Source organism: Dromiciops gliroides, chromosome 1 (genome assembly GCF_019393635.1).
Source record: "Dromiciops gliroides isolate mDroGli1 chromosome 1, mDroGli1.pri, whole genome shotgun sequence".
In the NCBI taxonomy this organism is placed as follows: Eukaryota; Metazoa; Chordata; class Mammalia; order Microbiotheria; family Microbiotheriidae; genus Dromiciops; species Dromiciops gliroides.
In genome coordinates, this window is record NC_057861.1 from 534,438,549 (window position 1) to 534,457,330 (window position 18,782).

General features: G+C 44.2%; 1 protein-coding gene across 1 annotated transcript in view; it reads left to right on the plus strand.

Annotated features, from left to right (window-relative positions):
* Positions 1-13,771, plus strand: part of MAD1L1 (mitotic arrest deficient 1 like 1) — an 899,456-nt gene extending 885,685 nt beyond the window's left edge. Inside the window, exon 21 of the mRNA XM_043978850.1 lies at positions 12,728-13,771. Within this exon, the coding sequence (XP_043834785.1) occupies positions 12,728-12,886 (159 nt within the window). The 3' untranslated portion in view covers positions 12,887-13,771. The remainder of the gene's footprint in view (positions 1-12,727) is intronic.
* The last annotated feature ends 5,011 nt before the right edge of the window (positions 13,772-18,782 follow it).

Below are 18,782 nucleotides of genomic sequence, written 5' to 3' on the forward strand. Positions count from 1 at the left end.
TTAGTGTGCATTTGAATATATGCACCTTTACTACTTTTGTCTTTGCACCCCCACTACCTGACCTAACTTTGGACAACTGTTTCTGGGCACATAGTGGTGTTGAACCCACTTTCTCTTCCTATGGGATCCTCTGCTCTGGACCCAACAGGTAGTCCAATCAGGTTCAATCCTGAGGGAGCCTGGTCTTTTAATGAGAGGGGGGTGGGGCTAGGCTTTTATCTCATCCTTCTACTCATTAAACCCATCCCTAGTACCCTAGAATTTCCCCAAAACGGGGAGTAGAAAGGTACTCAGTGTAAAACATGAATCAGATATGGGACAGGTATTTATTTCCTATGCACAAAAGAAATTCCAAAAGTGGGGGGGAGGGGGCAGCTAGGTGGCAAAGTAGATCAAGCACCAGCCCTGGATTCAGGAGGACCTGAGTTCAAATCCGGCCTCAGACACTTGACACTTACTAGCTGTGTGACCCTGGGCAAGTCACTTAACCCTCATTGCCCCACCAAAAAATTTTTTTTAAAAAGCCAAAACATAAACAATTTTGAAAAGAGCACATTGATATGAAAACTTTAACTAAAGTGGCTTTTCTAATGATACACAGCTTGGAGATTGATACTTAAAACCATCTCATCATGAAGCATTTTGTAGGACTATTGATTAATAAACATTTTATCTTGACTCCTGCCTAGTCTTCCTCAAAGTCCTTGTCAATTCCTCCTCTTGCTAGTGCTTCACTTACTTCTCTGATTCAGAAAAACTTTCTTGCCACCAATCAGCCCCACTCATTAGGCTCAAGACCTTTGGACCTCTCAAATTTGAAAAGCTACCTCCAAAGCCACCACCTCCCTTGAGAATGATGTTCAATAACCCACTCAGGAAAGGAAACAGCAGAAAAGGAAGCCAATGCAAACTTATATCCTCGTTAGTTTAGAGGTGAGATGGAAAGGAAAAAGCATGGCCCATTTTTCCTCCCTCTCCCCATTCTCTCTTTCCAGAAGTCTTAGAGACAGATGACAGGCTACATGCCACACAGGAGAGTTGAAGCAAGCAACTGAATTCGAAGCTATCTCTTCTTTTAACTGTCACAGAACACCGACCTGCTACCATTGTCAGGGGAGGGACCAAGAAAACCAACAGACCGCTTGCTGTTTCCCACATCATGCCTGTGCTAGGTCGCCATAGGGCTGGGAGCAGCCTCTCCAGCTTACCCAGCTACTGAGTCACACAGGTGGTCAGCAGGAAGCAGGCAGGGAACATCTATCTGCACATGCTCTGCACAAACCCATGTTATATTAGCACGGTGCCTGGCACATAGTGCTTTCAGAATGCCTGCTGATTAAGAGAGAAAGGAGTATTGCTTTGTCATAACTGATTTAGTACTGATGTGTAAGAAGTGTGGACCTTGAAGGGAAGGGGCAAGAAGCTTCATGAAAACTATAAAAGAGGAAAGTAAGAAACAAAATTTATTTTGCTCCCTCTGACTTCTGCCCCATTCATTCCATACGTACCATGGCCTTGCATTTGAATCCATGTGTTTCTCAGCTCTGCCTCAGGAACAGATGCAGGGGTGGCACACGTCTTGTGAGAAGAGGCAAACACGCACAAATGCTAGCTATCAGACCTGGGTGAGGGCAAGCGGTGTCTCAGTGTCACTCCAATGTCCGGCTGCTATGCCTATTTCAAACTTGTGATGATGGTTAAACTTGAAAAGCTCCTGTTGTTTTGGGGTGCCACTGAAGCACAGCTTGATGGTTTTGCTCAAATATCCTGGCTTTCCTGCCTCCCTGGGGAGAAGCCACCACTGCTGATGTGCTGATCCATCCGAAAACGGGGTTAAGCCTTTGCATGGGAACAGTGGCTCCTATGGTTTGCTCCAAGAACTTTCTAGCTAGAGATGTTCCATTTGGCTGGTTCTCTCTTGCCTATATCTGTAACAACGAAGCAGAAGAAAAGGGAGAAGGAAAAAAAAAAAAGGCAAATGTATAAGAGCCCTGCCGCTCACCAGCTGAGCCACTCCTGAGCACAGCATTTCTCAGGAGGCCCCATGTCTCCAGCCTGTTCACCCGTTTCTGGTGTTCTGCTGTCTGAGTACTCTACTCACACATTCTCCAAGAGAGGAATGGGTTCTAAATAACTTAACATTCTTAGAAGCAAAAATAATGCCTCTCAGGATCTGTGAAACAAGGAGGTTGGGTTAGATTCTCTCAAAGCGCTCTTCTAGACCCAAATCTAATAACTGGAAGGACTGTCTTAAAAATCTGATTCTGAAAGGCCCTGTTATTTTTATAGACCTCCTTGGGAGAGTCATTCCCTGGTTTGCCAGCCTCACTGAAGTCACATCAACTGAAATTTCAGGATCAGAAAATTCTTTGTCATGTCTCACCTAAGTCCCTCATCCTTCACCCAAAGTCTGTTGTTTCTCCTTCGGGGATAATGTAGAGTAGCTGGCCTCTGCTACCATTGGGCCACTACTTGGTTAATCCTTTATGCACTCAAGGATACTAATTGTTGCCTCTTTAGGCTTCTCTTCCCTCTTGCCCTTGTGGTCCCTCTGATGTTCTCCCAACTTTCATGGGATCTTTTGCAAGTTCTTTTAACAATGGGCATGAGTGACTCTGGCTAGGAAACACCGTGAGGTTTCTGTTTGTTTGCTCTAGCTTTAGTCATGGCATTCCAAGAAGTAAACTGGCTATCCACAACTGTAATTTTTCTCCTAAATATTTCCCTGTTCTCTCATTTGCAAACCCCTCCCCATCCCGTTGCTCCTTGGTTCCCCCACCCCCATCCCCAACTCTCTGAGACTGAGTAAAGCTCTTGGCTGAAGCCAGCATCAGCAAATTGGGACTCAGAAAGGATAGAAACTTTATCCTTCTGTGGAGAAAAAAACCAACAGCTCAGTGACTGAGCTGTACACAGTTCTCCCCAGCATTCACTTGCCACGATTAACTTCAGATCCCACTCAGACCTGCACAGATAGATAAATAGGGTGGAACAAATAGAAAGGGTAGACCAATTCCACCTCACCTGCCTCTCTTAAAAGGGCTGAGTGCTGACACACAGCTTTATCTGTAATGCAGGTCTCTGCTTTCCAAAACATAGATATAAGAGAAAGAAAGCCTTGAATAATTTACCAATTTCCAGGGTCGAAAGGAAGATTTAGAATGTTGTCTTTCCCCTTGGGGACAGCTAATCCCAGACCAGCCCCTTGGAAGAGATGCAATTGTCTACCCACATATCTCTTCTCCAAAGAGAGTCAGTCAGGGATTTTGTGCTACCCCAGGCAGCCCTTTTGTCTCTTTCCCTCCCCTCTCCAGCACTCATACTCATGCATAAAGAAGCAGGGTACTCTGTCCGATCTGACCCCCAACTGAGCTGGATAGCCAGACCACTTCAGGCCTAGCGTGGAGTAGGACCTGCTGCCTGCAGGCTCTGTGTTTTGTGGAGAACCATGGGAATGAAAGGAGCATGCCCACAGGTCACTGTCCAGTTGGTCAGTCAGTCTGCAGTCTTGTATAGGATGCAAATAAAAAGAAGTTCCCAAACAGGCCCTGGCATATTGCAGGCAACAGACTAAAGGGTTGCCATGTGTCCCATCCCTCCAGGGAATCCCGTGGAATCTGTCAGGAAGGGATACTGGGATGATCCATGGGAAAGACCCAATACGATTTCTGCTGTTGTGTACACACACCGTAGATAGAACTCTACATTGGGACGGATATTGGGGATGTCCAAAGAAATTGTTGAATTTGTTTATTTAATGCAGTGGGCACCGGATCATAAGGTTGCTTCAAAGGCCTTTGCTTATTCCCAGCCCTTTCAAAACACTCATCCCTCTGCTTGGGCTCTCTCCTTTGCTTCCGTCCCGAGTATCACTTAGATCAATGGCCCCTCTGAAAAGGTACATGAGAGATGCTCTGAAAGGGAGACCAGGCAGCAAGGGCAGCCAGGATCCATGGAGATGCTGTTCTTTAAATGCTTAAAGAGCAGGAGTCCCACTGTCATCCCTAACCCACCCCTTCATTCTCCTAAGAGGTTTCAAAAGGTAACAGTGATGTTACAAAAAGAGCCCAGGGCAGGTTGTCAGGATACTTGTATTCTAGTCCTGGTCCTATTATTATAAACAAGCTATGGGATCTTCTCCAAGTCACTTCTCCCCATTGGGTCTCAGTTTCCTTATCTGTCAAACGAGAGGGATTGGAGTCTATGATTTCTGAGGTCCCTCCCAGGGTTTACATTCTATGTTTTATTTGTTTATCTATTTTTAAAAATGTATTTGCTGGACAAATCATTTTACTTTTCTCGCCCTCAGTTTCTTCATCTGTAAAATCAGGATAATAGCGCCTACTTTACAGAGTTGTTGTGAGGATGAAATGAGTTAATAACATACATTGCTTTGCAAAGCTTAAAGCCGTGTATAAATGTTAACTATTATTGTAATCATTCAGTGAACATGTATTAAGTACCAACTGTGTATAAGTCAGGATGCCAGCCACTGAGAATACAAAGATATATCAGACATAGACCTTGTCTATTGTGAGAATCAGAGCTCCACTCTGAGGAGGAAGCATGTGGCCTGGCATATGGAAGTTACTTCTATAGAACCACTTGTAGTCATGTCAATCAAAGCTACCAGCCAATTAACTTGGAGCTCTGTGTGTGTGGATGGCCCTGCTTCCTGTTTCACAGAGGGCTTCTGGGAGAAGTGGCAGAATATCGCTCTCTTTTTGTCTGGAACTGGCTTGGTGGTGGCAGACAGAGAAAAGGAGGATCCCCCTTTTTGTCCAGGACTTTGGCGTGCTGGGGGACTTTATGTGGACTACTAGGAAAAGCAAGGGTTTCTCTCTGGCTATACCGAATAGCTCTAAACTAGGGTTTTCTATTCTCTCTCTTCACTAACTTCTAATACACTTTAATAAATACTTAAAAGCCTAAACTCTTGATGAATTTATCAGTGATTTTAGCCAGTTTCCCCCAAAAAACTGAGTAGGGGGAAGCAGATTAGGACCCACATTTAGATTTTAAACGTTACACTATGGAGCTTACAGTTTAATAGGGAAGTTAGACATATATACATATATACAAATATATATATATACATATACACATATATGTATGCATGTCTACTTCCCTATTGAACTGTAAATCTGGAACTTAAGATTTTAAAAAAATAAATGTTAGGGAGCAGCTAGGTGCTGCAGTGGATAAAGCACTAGCCCTGGATTCAGGAGGACCTGAGTTCGAATCCAGCCTCAGACACTTGACACTTACTAGCTGTGTGACCCTGGGCAAGTCACTTAACCCTCATTACTCTGCCCCAAAAAAATGTTAATAAAAAATGAATCAGGAAGATAATAAACATTTAAACTGTTTTTAAAAAATGATATGATGAGAGCAATTTATTAGAAAGATTATTTGGGCAGCAGTATATAAGGGGCAGATCAGAGAGGAGATAGAGCAGAGGCAAGAATATTGATTACGAGACTATGGCAATAGTCTGGTTGAGAAGAGATGAAGGCCAGAACAAGGATGATGGTGATGAGGGTGCAAAGGAGGGGAGAGATACAAGCCAGGACTTGGCATTTGACAAAATAAGGGGAAAGAAGCAAAGTTCATTCATTCCAAGGTCATGGCCCATAGTTATGAGTGGAAAGAGTGGTATCAGTAAATATAGAGAAAGTAGACATGTAATTTGGGGAAAAAATAAAATTCTAAATTAAAGTACAAAAAAAAAAATAGAGAAACTGGGAGGGATGTGTTTTGGAGGGGAAATGATGAGTCTGGTTTTCGATGTACTAATGTAAAATAAAGGTAAGGATGTCCAGCAGGCAGCCTGCACATAATATTGTAGCATATCACTAGCCAACTCTGCAACCACTGCATATTCCCTTCACTCCCCAGGGTTATGTTTACGAGTAGATGCACTTCTGTATATAGCCGGCTTAATTTGTAATAGCTCCACTTATGTCATGTCTAATACCCTAAGAAAGTGGAAGGCAGAAGGAATACTCTTGTCAAAGGGCAATGAGGGGAGAAGTAGAGAAATTCAATTCAATTTCAGTTCTACAAACACTCAATTCTTGTTGCTAAAGAGAAGTAAAATAGACTGGAAGGCAACCTAAGGCTGGGGTCCAAGGTCAGAGACAGAACAGGACCACTAAATAGAAGGAAGCAGTGGGGAGACCTTTTCTTCTCATCCCACCTCCATATGCAAATATGAGGAAATGTCAAAAGTAGGCTCAGAGCCATTTGGGAAAATGAATATTCTGTAAATCTGGTGGAGACTTAGAGGTGAGGGGAGTGAAGGTCAAGAGATTAGGGAATCTTCTAACTTCATTCCTTGGCTTCTTAGAATTTTGTGGTGGTTGTGTGTTGTATCTGTTACCCCATTTGGGGTTTTCTTGGCAAAGATACTAAAGTGGTTTGCCATTTCCTTCTCCAGCTCATTTTACAGATGAGGAAACTGAGGCAAACAGTTAAGTGACTTGCCCAGGGTCACATAGCTAAGAAGTGTCTGAGGCCTGATTTGAACTCGGGTCTTCCTGCTTCCAGGCCCAGCACTTCACATATATTGCCCCACCTAACTGCCACAGAGTTTGGCCTAAGGAGAGGTAAAATGAGTCCACAGGCAATCAAACTAGAACAGTATTAGGACCCAGATCAGGTACTCTTGACAATAATGGGGAGCTCTGTAATTGCCTACAGCTCCCACCCACTATGCTTTTTCTTTCCTGAAATCTATTGTATGGAGATACACACACACACACACACACACACACACACACACACACACACACACACATTCACCAATGCTGCTTTGCCCTAAGGCCTAAGGGACCCTTTCATCTGATTTGCAGCTGAAACTGTCCTTATCCGTTTTTCCCGCATTAGAATGTGAGCTCCCTGAGAGCAGGGACTGACTTTTCTATTTGTATCACCATCGCTTAGCACAGTGCTTTGAACATAGTAAGTGTTTTAGTCACTTATTCATTCAATATATATTAAATGTGGGCTACACATAACATGATGTAATAAATGCTGGGGACGGGGAGAGGAGAGGCAATAATACAAATGAAATAAATTTCCTTCCCTCAAAGAGCTCACAATCTAGTAATGAAGCTAAGACAAGTAAATAAATTTAACCTACTTCAGTTCATTAAAAACTAAAGTGCCCACTAGGTCCCCCATGCTGCTGAGTACTGGGGAAACAGATAGAAAAAAACGCTATTTTGAACCCTCCAGGAGTTTACAGTCTAGTAGCTAGGTAGAACAGGAAAGCATAGTGAGAGAGGTTGACAAAATGCTATGTTAAGTCACTGGGGAAAGAAGTTTTGACGGAAAAGATCAAGTAAGGCTTCTTGGAAGAAAAGGTATCTGAGCGAATCGTTAAAGGTTGGGTAAGAATTGCATAGATTGAACTCAGAAGCTTATTCCTAACATCTATTTTAGTGAGTTATGCTATTCCTGATCTTGGAATTCATTATCTTTCCTCAATCCACTAAGAATCTCCTGGACTCCCCAGTAGTCTCCAGGCTTTCAGGCCAAATTTCATTCATTGTTGGCCCTCCAGGGAGTGATTTCTGTACAAGGTCACTGTGCCACCTTGTGGCTGGGTCATGGAACTGCAGTTACCCCCAGTATCCCGAAGTCCTGGGGATTTCAGGTACCCTGTTCCTTACCACATCTTTCTCCAAATCCACACACAAAAAAGTCTCCCAGAGTTGGAAAACACAGAATTGGGAGGCTGAGTCTGTTGTCTGGTCTTCCATTTGTATATACTAATATAATATACATAGGCAGGAATTATAGCACCACACCTAAGATCTTCTCTGCTTAATTACTTGATAAATCCTGACTAGAACACTTACTCTGTGACCTTGAACAAGTCATTTCCTCTCTTTGTAAAATGGAGATATGATATCGATGCACTGCCAGTTTCACAAGGTGGTCACAAACAGAGTGCTGTGGAAACATGATCATTGGCATTGCTGATGTGTTCCCATTCCCCTACCATGTCCTTACCATGCTCCTTCTCACCCTAGACATGACTCAGAGTCACCACATCTTTGGAAGCCAGTGGGAAGTCAAAGTGATGAATTTATCAGTGATTTTAGCCAGTTTCCCCCAAAAAACTGAGTAGGGGGAAGCAGATTAGGACCCACATTTAGATTTTAAACATCACACTATGGAGCTTACAGTTTAATAGGGAAGTAGACATATATACATATATACAAATATATATATATATATATATATATATATACACACATATACACACATATGTATGCAGTTAGTAAGTGCCCACTCTGTAGTGTAGAAGAAAGATCACTAGACAGGGAGCCAGGACATCCGGTGTTCGTGCCCATGCCCTCCCAGAGCCTCAGCTTTCTCATCTGTGAAATGGAGGAGTTGTGCTAGATGACTGCCAATGTCCCTTCCAACTCTGAATCCCATTAGGGGTATGGCACTGTGCTAGACATCTGAATCCTAAAGTTAGATCGAGATGGGACCTGAGAGGATGTGTGGTAGAGCCCCTTCTTTTCACACTTCAGGAAACCAAGGCCCAGAGAGATAAAGTAACTTGCCTATGGTCCCAGAGATTTATTGCATTATATCACATTGCAACAAGGGGGAAAACAAGGAAATGTAGACAAGAGCACAGGACCTGGGTTCAAAGTCTGCCTCTATTGCATACTACACGCATGACAAGTATTCAACCCCTCTGAATGCCAATTTCCTGATCCATAAAATAAGGAATTGACCCGGGGGATCAGCAGGGCCCACCCCAATTCTAAATCTATGATCCTGTGCTTTCTCTCAAAGAACTATCTGTCAGAGTTTAGTCAGAAGATGACCGGTGTATATTAAGAAGAAAGAAACCTACATCAAATTGCTTGCTGGCCTCAGGAGAGGGGAGAAAAATTAGGAACTCAAAAATATCTTTACATGTCATTGATAAAAATTAACGATAAAAAATAAAAGAAGAAAGGGAAACAGGACGCCCTGTAAACCCATGAAAACAGTCCGCCTGTAAACTTGTGAGCCATTCCTGCCCATAGACTAGAACAAGTATAAAGACAGGAAAAAAAAATAATAAAGAGAAATAGAGAGGACTTGCAAGTGAAACAACTCAACCCTGACCTATTTAAACAATTAATAACAAAAAATGGGCAGACAACAATAGTGACATCAACACCAATTAAAATAATTTTGTACAAAAGTTTAATCAGTGTAAGTATAACTATTATAACAAGGTGACCAAAAGATCCTAAGAAGCTACCTACTGTCAACATTTGGCATCCTTGCCAACCAGAGAGAGGGCCGCCAAAAGCAATAGCATTTTAGAATATTAAATTGTACAATTTCATGAAGAAAGATAATGGAAGATTATGAGCAATATTGCCTCATAAAACAGAGAGAAGTAGAAGGCAAAGGTAATTTAAAGAAAGTGTAGCAACATATACAACTAGGTAGTCACCCCTAGGGCATTTAAGGATAAAAATGGAAGGAGGCCTACAAACAAGAAAAAAGTAGAAAAGATCTGCAAGTATTTTTATAACAGCTTCCACTATCAAGGATAGTAGAGCTACCATACTTGGATTCTGAAATCACAATCCCAAGTATGGTAAAAACAGGACTAAAACCAAAAATAGGGTAAGCATCTGAATTAGATCAAGTGACAAAAAGGAGACTATGCTGGTGGTGGCACAATTGTAAGGATGTTGAGGGATCAATTCACAAAGCATCTAAAGGAGAGAAATATCAAAAAGTATGGAGGAAAAGAGACTATATTAATGCCACCCACAAAAGCCACCAATAAAACAGTACCCACTGTCATAGATCCACCTCCTTTCGTGGGTATACAAAAACTTCATGAGCACCATCTACATACATAGTAAGGCATCCTCAACGTGGGTATTAGTGAAAAGCAGGCAGACCTTTGCAAGCAATGTACTGTTACACAAATTGATTAAAAGGATTAGAGAATACAAAATTCGACTGTGCTTATTGGCTGCTGATTGCTGAAAGAGCATTTGCTTAGGTAGAACCAAATGTTTCCTTGAAGGTCCTTTTCCAACAAAGTGTCTCACTTTCACACATCAAAATCATTCAGTATTCCTTGAAAAAATATAACAGAGGTAACCTTGGTCAATAATGTTCTCTCTTGTTACAAACACCATAAGAGGAACAGCTCAAGGAGACATGTTTCATAAACATTCACCACTGTGATGGGAAAAAAAAAATGCAGCATAGGGGCTAAGTTGAAGACAGATTCTCAATGTTTTGTGTTTTTGTTTTTGTTTTTTTGGTGGGGCAATGAGGGTTAAGTGACTTGCTCAGGATCACACAGCTAGTGTGAAGTCTGAGGCCAGATTTGAACTCAGGTCCTCTTGAATCCAGGGTTGGTGCTTTATCCACTGCACCACCTAGCTGCCCCTGAGGGATTCTCCGTGGAAGATGAAATCCCCTAGATACTCATGTTTACAGATAGCATTAGTCTAGTTGCATCAAGTTTTGGAACATTTCAGAGCCTCCTGGAACAAATCAGTAACCACTCAAAAAAAGACCAAGTGGATAAAAATAGCTGTAGCCCAGATTATGACAAGAAGTTGGATTGACAGCCTTGTATGTCCTTATAATTGTATATCTGTGTGTTTGTGTCTGTGTGTGTGCGCAACTTGATCACATGGAATAGACAATACAAATAGTCACTGAGTTGGACCCAGAACTTACCAGGAGAGTGAACTAGATCAGGAAATTGCCTGGTTCCTTTAGTGACCCCAAACTTCTCTCAGAAAAGACACATCTCAATGCACCTATTTTACCAGTAATGTTGTATTACTGTGATCCTAAAAGTTTGGAAAGAATTAAAAATGAGCATCACACAGAGAACATTGAAGAGACAATTGGTGGATATGAGCAAACTACAATGGACAGATAAGGAACTTCAAAGCATAAGGGTAAAAGGTGTCATAAGGGAAATGGACTTGTCATATGCCAAGGTGGATGGCCTGACTGCTCTGCCGGCATCCTCATGATGTCAGAATATGAGGAAGGTTTCCAATGAGGTGGTTGAACCACCTTTGAGGAACTGATGAGAGGATGTGGGTAGGAGCCATTCAATCTGATCAGGCATAAATGGGTTTCTTCCTTGTTGGAAGGAACATCCAAACTGAAGAAGTATAAGATCCATTTGAGTATGGTGCCTGCCTTCAGCGAGTTTACTGTCAGAGCTGGATCAAACAATAGCCAGAATGCATTAAGCAGGCAAGGGATAGAAGGGCATGTCTCTAGTATAATAGTATATGAAGCAAAACAAGTCTAGAAAGGTGGGTCGGGATCACATAGCAGAGGTCCCAGAAGGCCAGGCTGTGGAACTTGGACTTTATCTAGGGAGGAAGCACTGGGGACTGGGGAGGAGGGAGGGGCAGATTGGAAGTTTTATTGGGACTCATTCCTGCGAAAGGGAAGAAAATATTTGCTTTTCTGTGTCTTAAGACATAAACAGTCATGCATCTGGAGATGGGGGAGCTGTGGAGCTAATCTTCTTCTCCTGCTTGTCTGCATTTAGGCTTCCTAGAACATCCTAGGGCATCCTGGGATGCAGTTGTCTTCATTCAGATCTGTGGAGTTACTAGTGGTCCTAGGTTTTATCAATGAACAAGCGTCTAATTAAGTGTGGGGTAGAGGAGGATGGAGAGGCCTAGTGGTCAGGAATCCTGAGGTCTGATCCTGGCTCAGCCACCAACCACAGTTGTGTGACCTTGGGCAAGATGCTCTCCCATTCCAGGCCCCAGCTTCGTCCTCTGACGAGTGAAGAGGTTAGGCAAGGTCCCTTCTGGTGCCAACAGTCTATGGATTGAAATGAATTTCATTTCCTTTGGCTGAGCCCAGCGTCCCAGGAAAGCAGCCTCCCCAGAGCAGCCCAGATTTGTGTTTCTTTGCCTGGATTGGCACCTGTTAATGTTTTAGCCCCTGGAAACTGCATTTTCCCTCCCTGAGGCCGTTTAGAGGCCCTTCCTGCCACCAGGCAACTCATTACACAGGCGAGGTTCACACAGGGGGGCATTGTTTAGAGATCCTGGAAATGCAGAAGTTTAATAATAATGGTCCAATTAGACTCCACGTTGCACACCTGCTTGGCAGTGGTTACCGCTACCTTGATTAGGCTGTGATCTACGCAAATGATGACTCCGTGGTGAGGGAAGGGCAGTGTTCCATCACAACCGGGAGGAAGGGAAGGCATTACCAGCATACTAACATCTCTCATCTCCCCTGTCTTCCCCTCTGCACCAACCCCTCTCTTCCTTTGTTTGCATTTTCTTATCCTCTCCCTCCCTCTTCTCCCTTTTTCCCCATCAACTCTTCTCCATCATCCTCCACTTGTCCTTCCTCTTACCTCTTTTCCTTGCTGTCTCTTCACCTGTTCTCCTTGCTCTCTTCCCCATATCTCACCTCTCCTTTCCATTCCTTCCTTCCCTCCTCCCCCTTTTCCCTCCTCCTCCCTACCACATGCCCAAACTCTGCCTCTTCTCGTTACCTGTTTTCCCTTCTCCTCCCCTCACCTGTCTTCTCTCTCGACCTCTTCATCTTTTGTCCTTGTCTCCTCTTTCCTCCTCACCTACCCTTCCCTCTCCCCTTCTCCTCCCGTTTCTTTTCCTATCTTCTCTCCCCCTCTCTGATTTCCCTATCTTGCTTTTCCTTCCCCTCTTTTCTGATTTCCCTGCAGGCCTCTAACCCCTCAAGGACCAAGATGCAACTTCTGGAGACGGAGTTCTCCCACACTGTCCGCGAGCTCATCGACCTCCATCTGCTGCAGCAGGACAGCATCCCCGTGTTCCTCAGCTCGGTGACTCTGGACCTCTTCAGCCGCCAGACGATCACCTAAGCCAGCCTGCCTTGTTGGAATCCCAGTGCCTTAAGCAGCCCAGGGGGCACAAGAGCTTTAGCCTGCTACCCCCTAGCTCCCCCTTCCCAGTGTTCCCATTCCAAAGGTCTAAAATATCCACCATTTCCAAAGTGATTTTGAAGAGGATAAGGATAGAGCAAGTGGCCTTGCTTTTTCAGATTCCATTTGTCTCATCCCCGCCCCCCACATGTCCCAAACATCCTTTCCTGTCCGGCTTGACCTAATCCTGTCACCCCAGTTTTTGATATATATACATCACCATCTGTCGCTTCCCCAGATATTACTGCAGAGCAGTGCATGCAGCTATCTCCAGGGCCTCCTCTCTTCCTCCGTCCTCTTTCCTGGGTTATTTCCTTGGCCCCAACAGATGGCAATGGCCCCACAGGATAATTGATGGTATCTATGAGCCCATTCCTCAGGGGACCCCCCCCCCCATTACGGGCAGGAGAATAAGCACACTAGCAGCCACTGAAAGGTTAAGCCACCTTCAGGAACAGATTCCCCCGCCAGGAAGCTGACCTCTGGGGCCTTTACTTCCTGCTCCTCGTGGAGGAGATACCTCATGCAGACCCAGCAAGTGATTGCCTTCAGCTGACTAAGTTCCCGTGGCTAACCAGGTCTCCTCCTCTCATTTCAATGTGCCTTATAGATGAAGCTTAGAGCTCACTTGAGTTTTTATCTGCCTGGCCTTTAAGACAGATTCTTGGAAGGAGAAGTAAAGAGTTGAAGGGTTGAGCACCTGCCATAGGACCCTCTGCCCTTGTGGTCCCCACCCCGCCCCCTACCCCAGCCCCCCAAGGTGATCTGGGAAACGTCATCCTAGAAGGAAACATTTGTTTGGCACTGAATATCAATAAAGTTTTGTTCCACGTCCTACAGGTCCTATCGTGTCCAGGTGCATGTGTCTGTTTGTCTTGGGTTCCTGCTTCACCTTGCCCGTAGGCAGTAGTTGGAGCATAGCAACTAATGGGAGGCCCAGGGACAGGAGGTGGGGGAGAGAAGGGCAGCTGCTGTAACTAGCTGAGACTCAACTAGGCCGGATGCAGTCCGGGCTGAATGGACTCTGGCATATGAAGACCATCCTGCACAGAACAGTCTCCCTCCACTGTTTCCCAGAGGTGGTTGCCCTCAGTGCTTCCCAAGGGGAGCGAGCTGAGGTGAAGTAAATCCCATAAAAAAGTGCAGCATTGGGGGGGCAGCTAGGTGGCGCAGTGGATAAAGCACCAGCCTTGGATGCAGAAGGACCTGAGAACAAATTCAGACTCAGCCACTTGACACTTACTAGCTGCATGACCCTGGGCAAGTCACTTAACCCTCATCCCACAAAAACAAAAAAAAGGGCAGCATTCCCCCACCCAGGAGGAAGCGCCCCCCCCTCCCCCCACCATGGCAGCCCTCCAAAAAACGCCCGTTTTCCCCATGCCGGCCCTGGCTCTAGAGAGCAAGGCCAAGCATACAATGGGTCTAGAACAGTCCACAGGTTTCTCACTCGAACAGACACAGTGCCTTCTGTTGTCACACCAAGATTGTTTTTTAATCTAGCTGCCTCTTCATAACCCATATTTCATTGTGACATGAGGAGAACACACAGTTCCTCTGTGCCCAGCAGATTCTGCGGGAGGGAATCAGGTGGGAGGGCCAGCTCCCACTGGGACCCCCTCTCTGCCTAAGTCTGGGCCTTTCTCTCCCCACCCCCACCCCTTCCCGACAGTCATAAAACCATCAGCCTTGGAGGAACCCGTCTTCTTCCCTGACTCAAGGCTGGGACTTAAGCAAGGACGAAATAGCAGTATGGAACCACCCCCGTCCATGCATCCAGAGTGGGTTGTTTTTGAAAATGAGGGTCGGCAGCCTCCATGCAGTAGATCAGAAAAACCCCCAGGATAGCAGGCTCCTGCCATTCCCTCCCACCACTTTCCCCAGGGTCTGCCCACTGCTGCTCCTTTTACCAAGCATCCGTTCCTGCCATGGGTTATTTAGCAATTTCCTCGTTGCTCCCCAGGGCTAGTCTCACCCAACTGTTAAAGGCTGTGTAACTCATTTTGGTTGTGGACAACAGAGTCAGGTGGCAGGAAGGAGAGGGGGCGGACTCCCAGGTGGCTCGTAGCCTTACTGTAAACTAAAGAGGTTTGGATCAGAAGGGGCAGTTCTGGCCAACCCAGCCCCCCAGCCCCCTGACCAATAAAGAATGGGGTTTCCTAGGAAATACAGCCAGCAAAGCAAGGAAAGTTAGCTTTGCCATTTACAAAAGTCCAAGCAAAAGATGGATTACCTGGCATTTGATGCCAGGGGAACATCGCCTGATTCATATGCACAGTGTGGCACTCTGGGCCGCCATCGTCAGTCATGGAGAAAATGAGTCGTGACGTCAGCCACACTCGATTTCTTCGCCAGCACAATAACGAGGCGGAGACAGGGGCTCTGTCTGCTAGCTCCTCACAAGAGAGCTCAAGTAATTAATTAATATGTTTACCATAAGCCCACTATCTTACCAGGACAGGGGGAGGAGGTGTATACAGCTACTGGGAACAGACAAGAAATGAATATCAAAACATCCACTAATCAGGTGGTCTCTCCAGAGCATGTAGGGAAGAAACAGCCCCTGGGAGCACTCCCAATCTATGGGGGAGCAGTGGACTAAGGGGGAGACAGTTGGAGAAAGAATTAAATCATGGTGGTGTGGATGTTCAGAGAGTTTGGAATGCCTAAGCTGACCAGGCCCCACCTTTTCTCTCTCACAGATGCTCATAGGACAGCTCTTTGCAGAGTATTCTGGGCCCTTTGCTTCTGCCACTTGGGGCAGCAAGCGTGGCATCCCCCTGAGTTCTCTATCAGCATCGTATAGATCTATACTTGGAATCCTGGACTCAGACTTCAAGCTACTTCAACCCCATTAGGAAACTGAATAGATGTCTTCTCCCTTTGTCCAACTTAAGCCTCTTGCTGCACTCACCATTTCCCCCCTCTTCTCAGTTGGGATGGAGAACCATTTGCTACCACTCTCCAAACATGAGTTATGGAAACAACATTCTTTCCTGAGTACTGCTTAAGCCCCCACAGCTATTCATAGTGTGTTTGCCTCTCTGATACACTCATTGTTGCTTGAGGGTACAAGGTAAGTGGAAGATGAGCGCTGGAAGGAGAAGTCTGAATTCACAAGGCAAAGGCTGCTTTTTTCCCATCTTCAACTCTGGTTAGGTGACCTCCATCTCTGGGATTCAGATGCTATGGAGAAAATCTCAGGTGCATAATCCATCATTTCATATTTCTGTTGTTAAAGCTCCCCTCCACTAGCTTGGATAATGGAGAGTTGTTGGTAGATAAAGAAGCAGGCCCAGGGGACTTGTGGTTGACAGGATATAATGGACAAGTATAATAGAAACATGGTGATGGGCTGGATGATTGGTCATGATATTCACAAGCCTATAATTCTGATGCTGCTTAATTTTGACAGCATATGCAATCTGTTTTTTTTTTTTATCTCATGATTAGTATTTCTGGAACCTGCCACATTCAGTACAACCCCATATCTCCCATTATTTATGTACCATATGTCATTGAAATATGTTGAAATTGACCAAAGACATGTCTACTTGAAAACATACTGGCCACCATTTTGTTTTAGGAGAACAGACTGAAACCCTATTCCAATTGAGGGAATGTCTCAATACGCTTTTAGTAGGGGGTCAGATTTTTTTTAATCAAAATCAGTTAATTCCTTTGAAGATTATTGTGGAAAAATCCATAGGCTTGAAACAGGAACCTTCCTTCTGTCTGTTGGTAATTGTTAGCAATGATAAATCTGCTGAATTCTCAACAGATGTGCAGATTCGAAACAGCTGTGCAAAGTAGTAGAGATAAAACACACCTACTACACTCTGCTGCAGGGATTAATCTGAGTATGTAGCCAGCAAAGATATTTTTAGGCTTTAGAAGAATTTTTCTTACTCTTGAGGCAGGTATCTAATTCATTCAGCATGCATTCACTAAACACCTAATATGTCCCAGGCATATTTTTCAGGTACTGGCAACACAAAGACCCAGATAAAATAGCCCCTACCATCAGGGAGCTTATATTCTAGTGGTGGGGAACAAGTACACAATACAAAATATATTCAAACTATAAAGTGATACTACTTGTTACTCCCTGAATATGACATTCAGTCTCCTCCTTTGTGTTTTTGCACAAGGCTGGAATTCTTTCCCTCTTATAAGATAGACTTAAAGCTAGCTTGAGGATAACTTTGAGACCATCTTGTCCAAACTTTTACACTGAATTTTTTGGGGGGAGCGGGGCAATGAGAGTTAAGTGACTTGCCCAGAGTCACACAGCTAATAAGGGTCAAGTGTCTGAGGCCACATTTGAACTCAGGCAATCCTGAATTCAGGGCCGGTGCTTTATCCACTGTGCCACCTAGCTGCCCCTTGTCCAAACTTTTAATGTTTTACAGGTATGGAAAATGAGTCACATGTAAAGATATTTTTTGAGTTCCAAATATTTCTCCCACCCTCCCGAGGCCAGTAAGCAATTTGATATAGATTATACATTACAATCATGTTAAACATTTCCACATTAATTAGAACAAAACGGAAAAAAAAAACAAGAATAAACAAAAACAATAACAAAAAAAACAACAACAAAAGTGAACATAGTATGCTTCAGTCTGCATTCAGACTCCATAGTTCTTTTTCTGAACATGGAGAGCATTTTCCACCATAAGTCTTTTGGCATTGTCTTTGATCATTACATTGCTGAGAAGAGCTAAGTCTATCACAGTTGATCACACAATGTTATTTTTTGTTTTTGTGCTTTTGTTTTTGTTTTTGTGTTTTTCGGGGCAATGAGGGTTAAGTGACTTGCCCAGGGGCACACAGCTAGTAAGTGTGTCAAGTTTCTGAGGCTGGATTTGAATGTAGGCAATCCTGAATCCAGGACCGGTGCTTTATCCACTGCGCCACCTAGCTGCCCCCCCACAATGTTGTTGATTCTGTGAACGATGTTCTCTTGGTTCTGCTCATTTCACTCAGCAGCAATTCATGTAAGCAGATGACCCACTCTCACAGGTTCAGCTGCCACTCGAAAGCTAGACTGCCTGACTATTCCTCAGCAGAGTTCCCAAGACCCTAAGAGGGTCTAGACTAGCATCTCACCCAGAAGCCTTCTGTTCCATCATCTTTCTCTGTGTGATTGTAAAATCAAACAATAGACCATCATCCGTCCAGTACTTCAAGTCCCAGATCTCTGTGATCTCAGGATCACACACTTAGAGGTGGAAGAAACTTAATACTAATTTGGCCCAACCCCCTCATTTGACTATGAGGAAATAGGCCCAGAGAGGTTAACTGATTTGCCCAAGGTCATTCAGTAGTAAATGGCAGGACCAAGCTTCCACCATGCCAACTCTGCACACAAGAGACCCACGTCAGCCTGTCCACATGCCCTGATGCCAAAGCGCAGGGAAAAACATCCATATGGCAGACTCGAAGTCCTTAACCCACCCAGAGATTTGCATCTTGAGAAAAGGTAGCTCCTTTATTTAATTTTTAAAATAAATTTAAAAATTTATTTTAAATACAAAATGAGAAAAGAAAAACTATCACTGTGTACACAGCAGAATATAAGAGAGAGGATTCAATATAGAACAATAAATTTCCATTTCAAGAAAACCTATATAATCAACGCTGCACATTGTTTTCAAAGCTGCCCAGCTTTTCTTTGCTGCTTTGTTGGTTTTCTTTTGTTCTCTCCTGTGTGCTTTTTACTTGATTTTCTCCCTCCCCTCTCCCCATCTATAAACATACACTTACATACACTCATACGTATATATGTGAGACTGTACTATGTTTATTCCCACTTGTCATCTGTTTTTCTGAA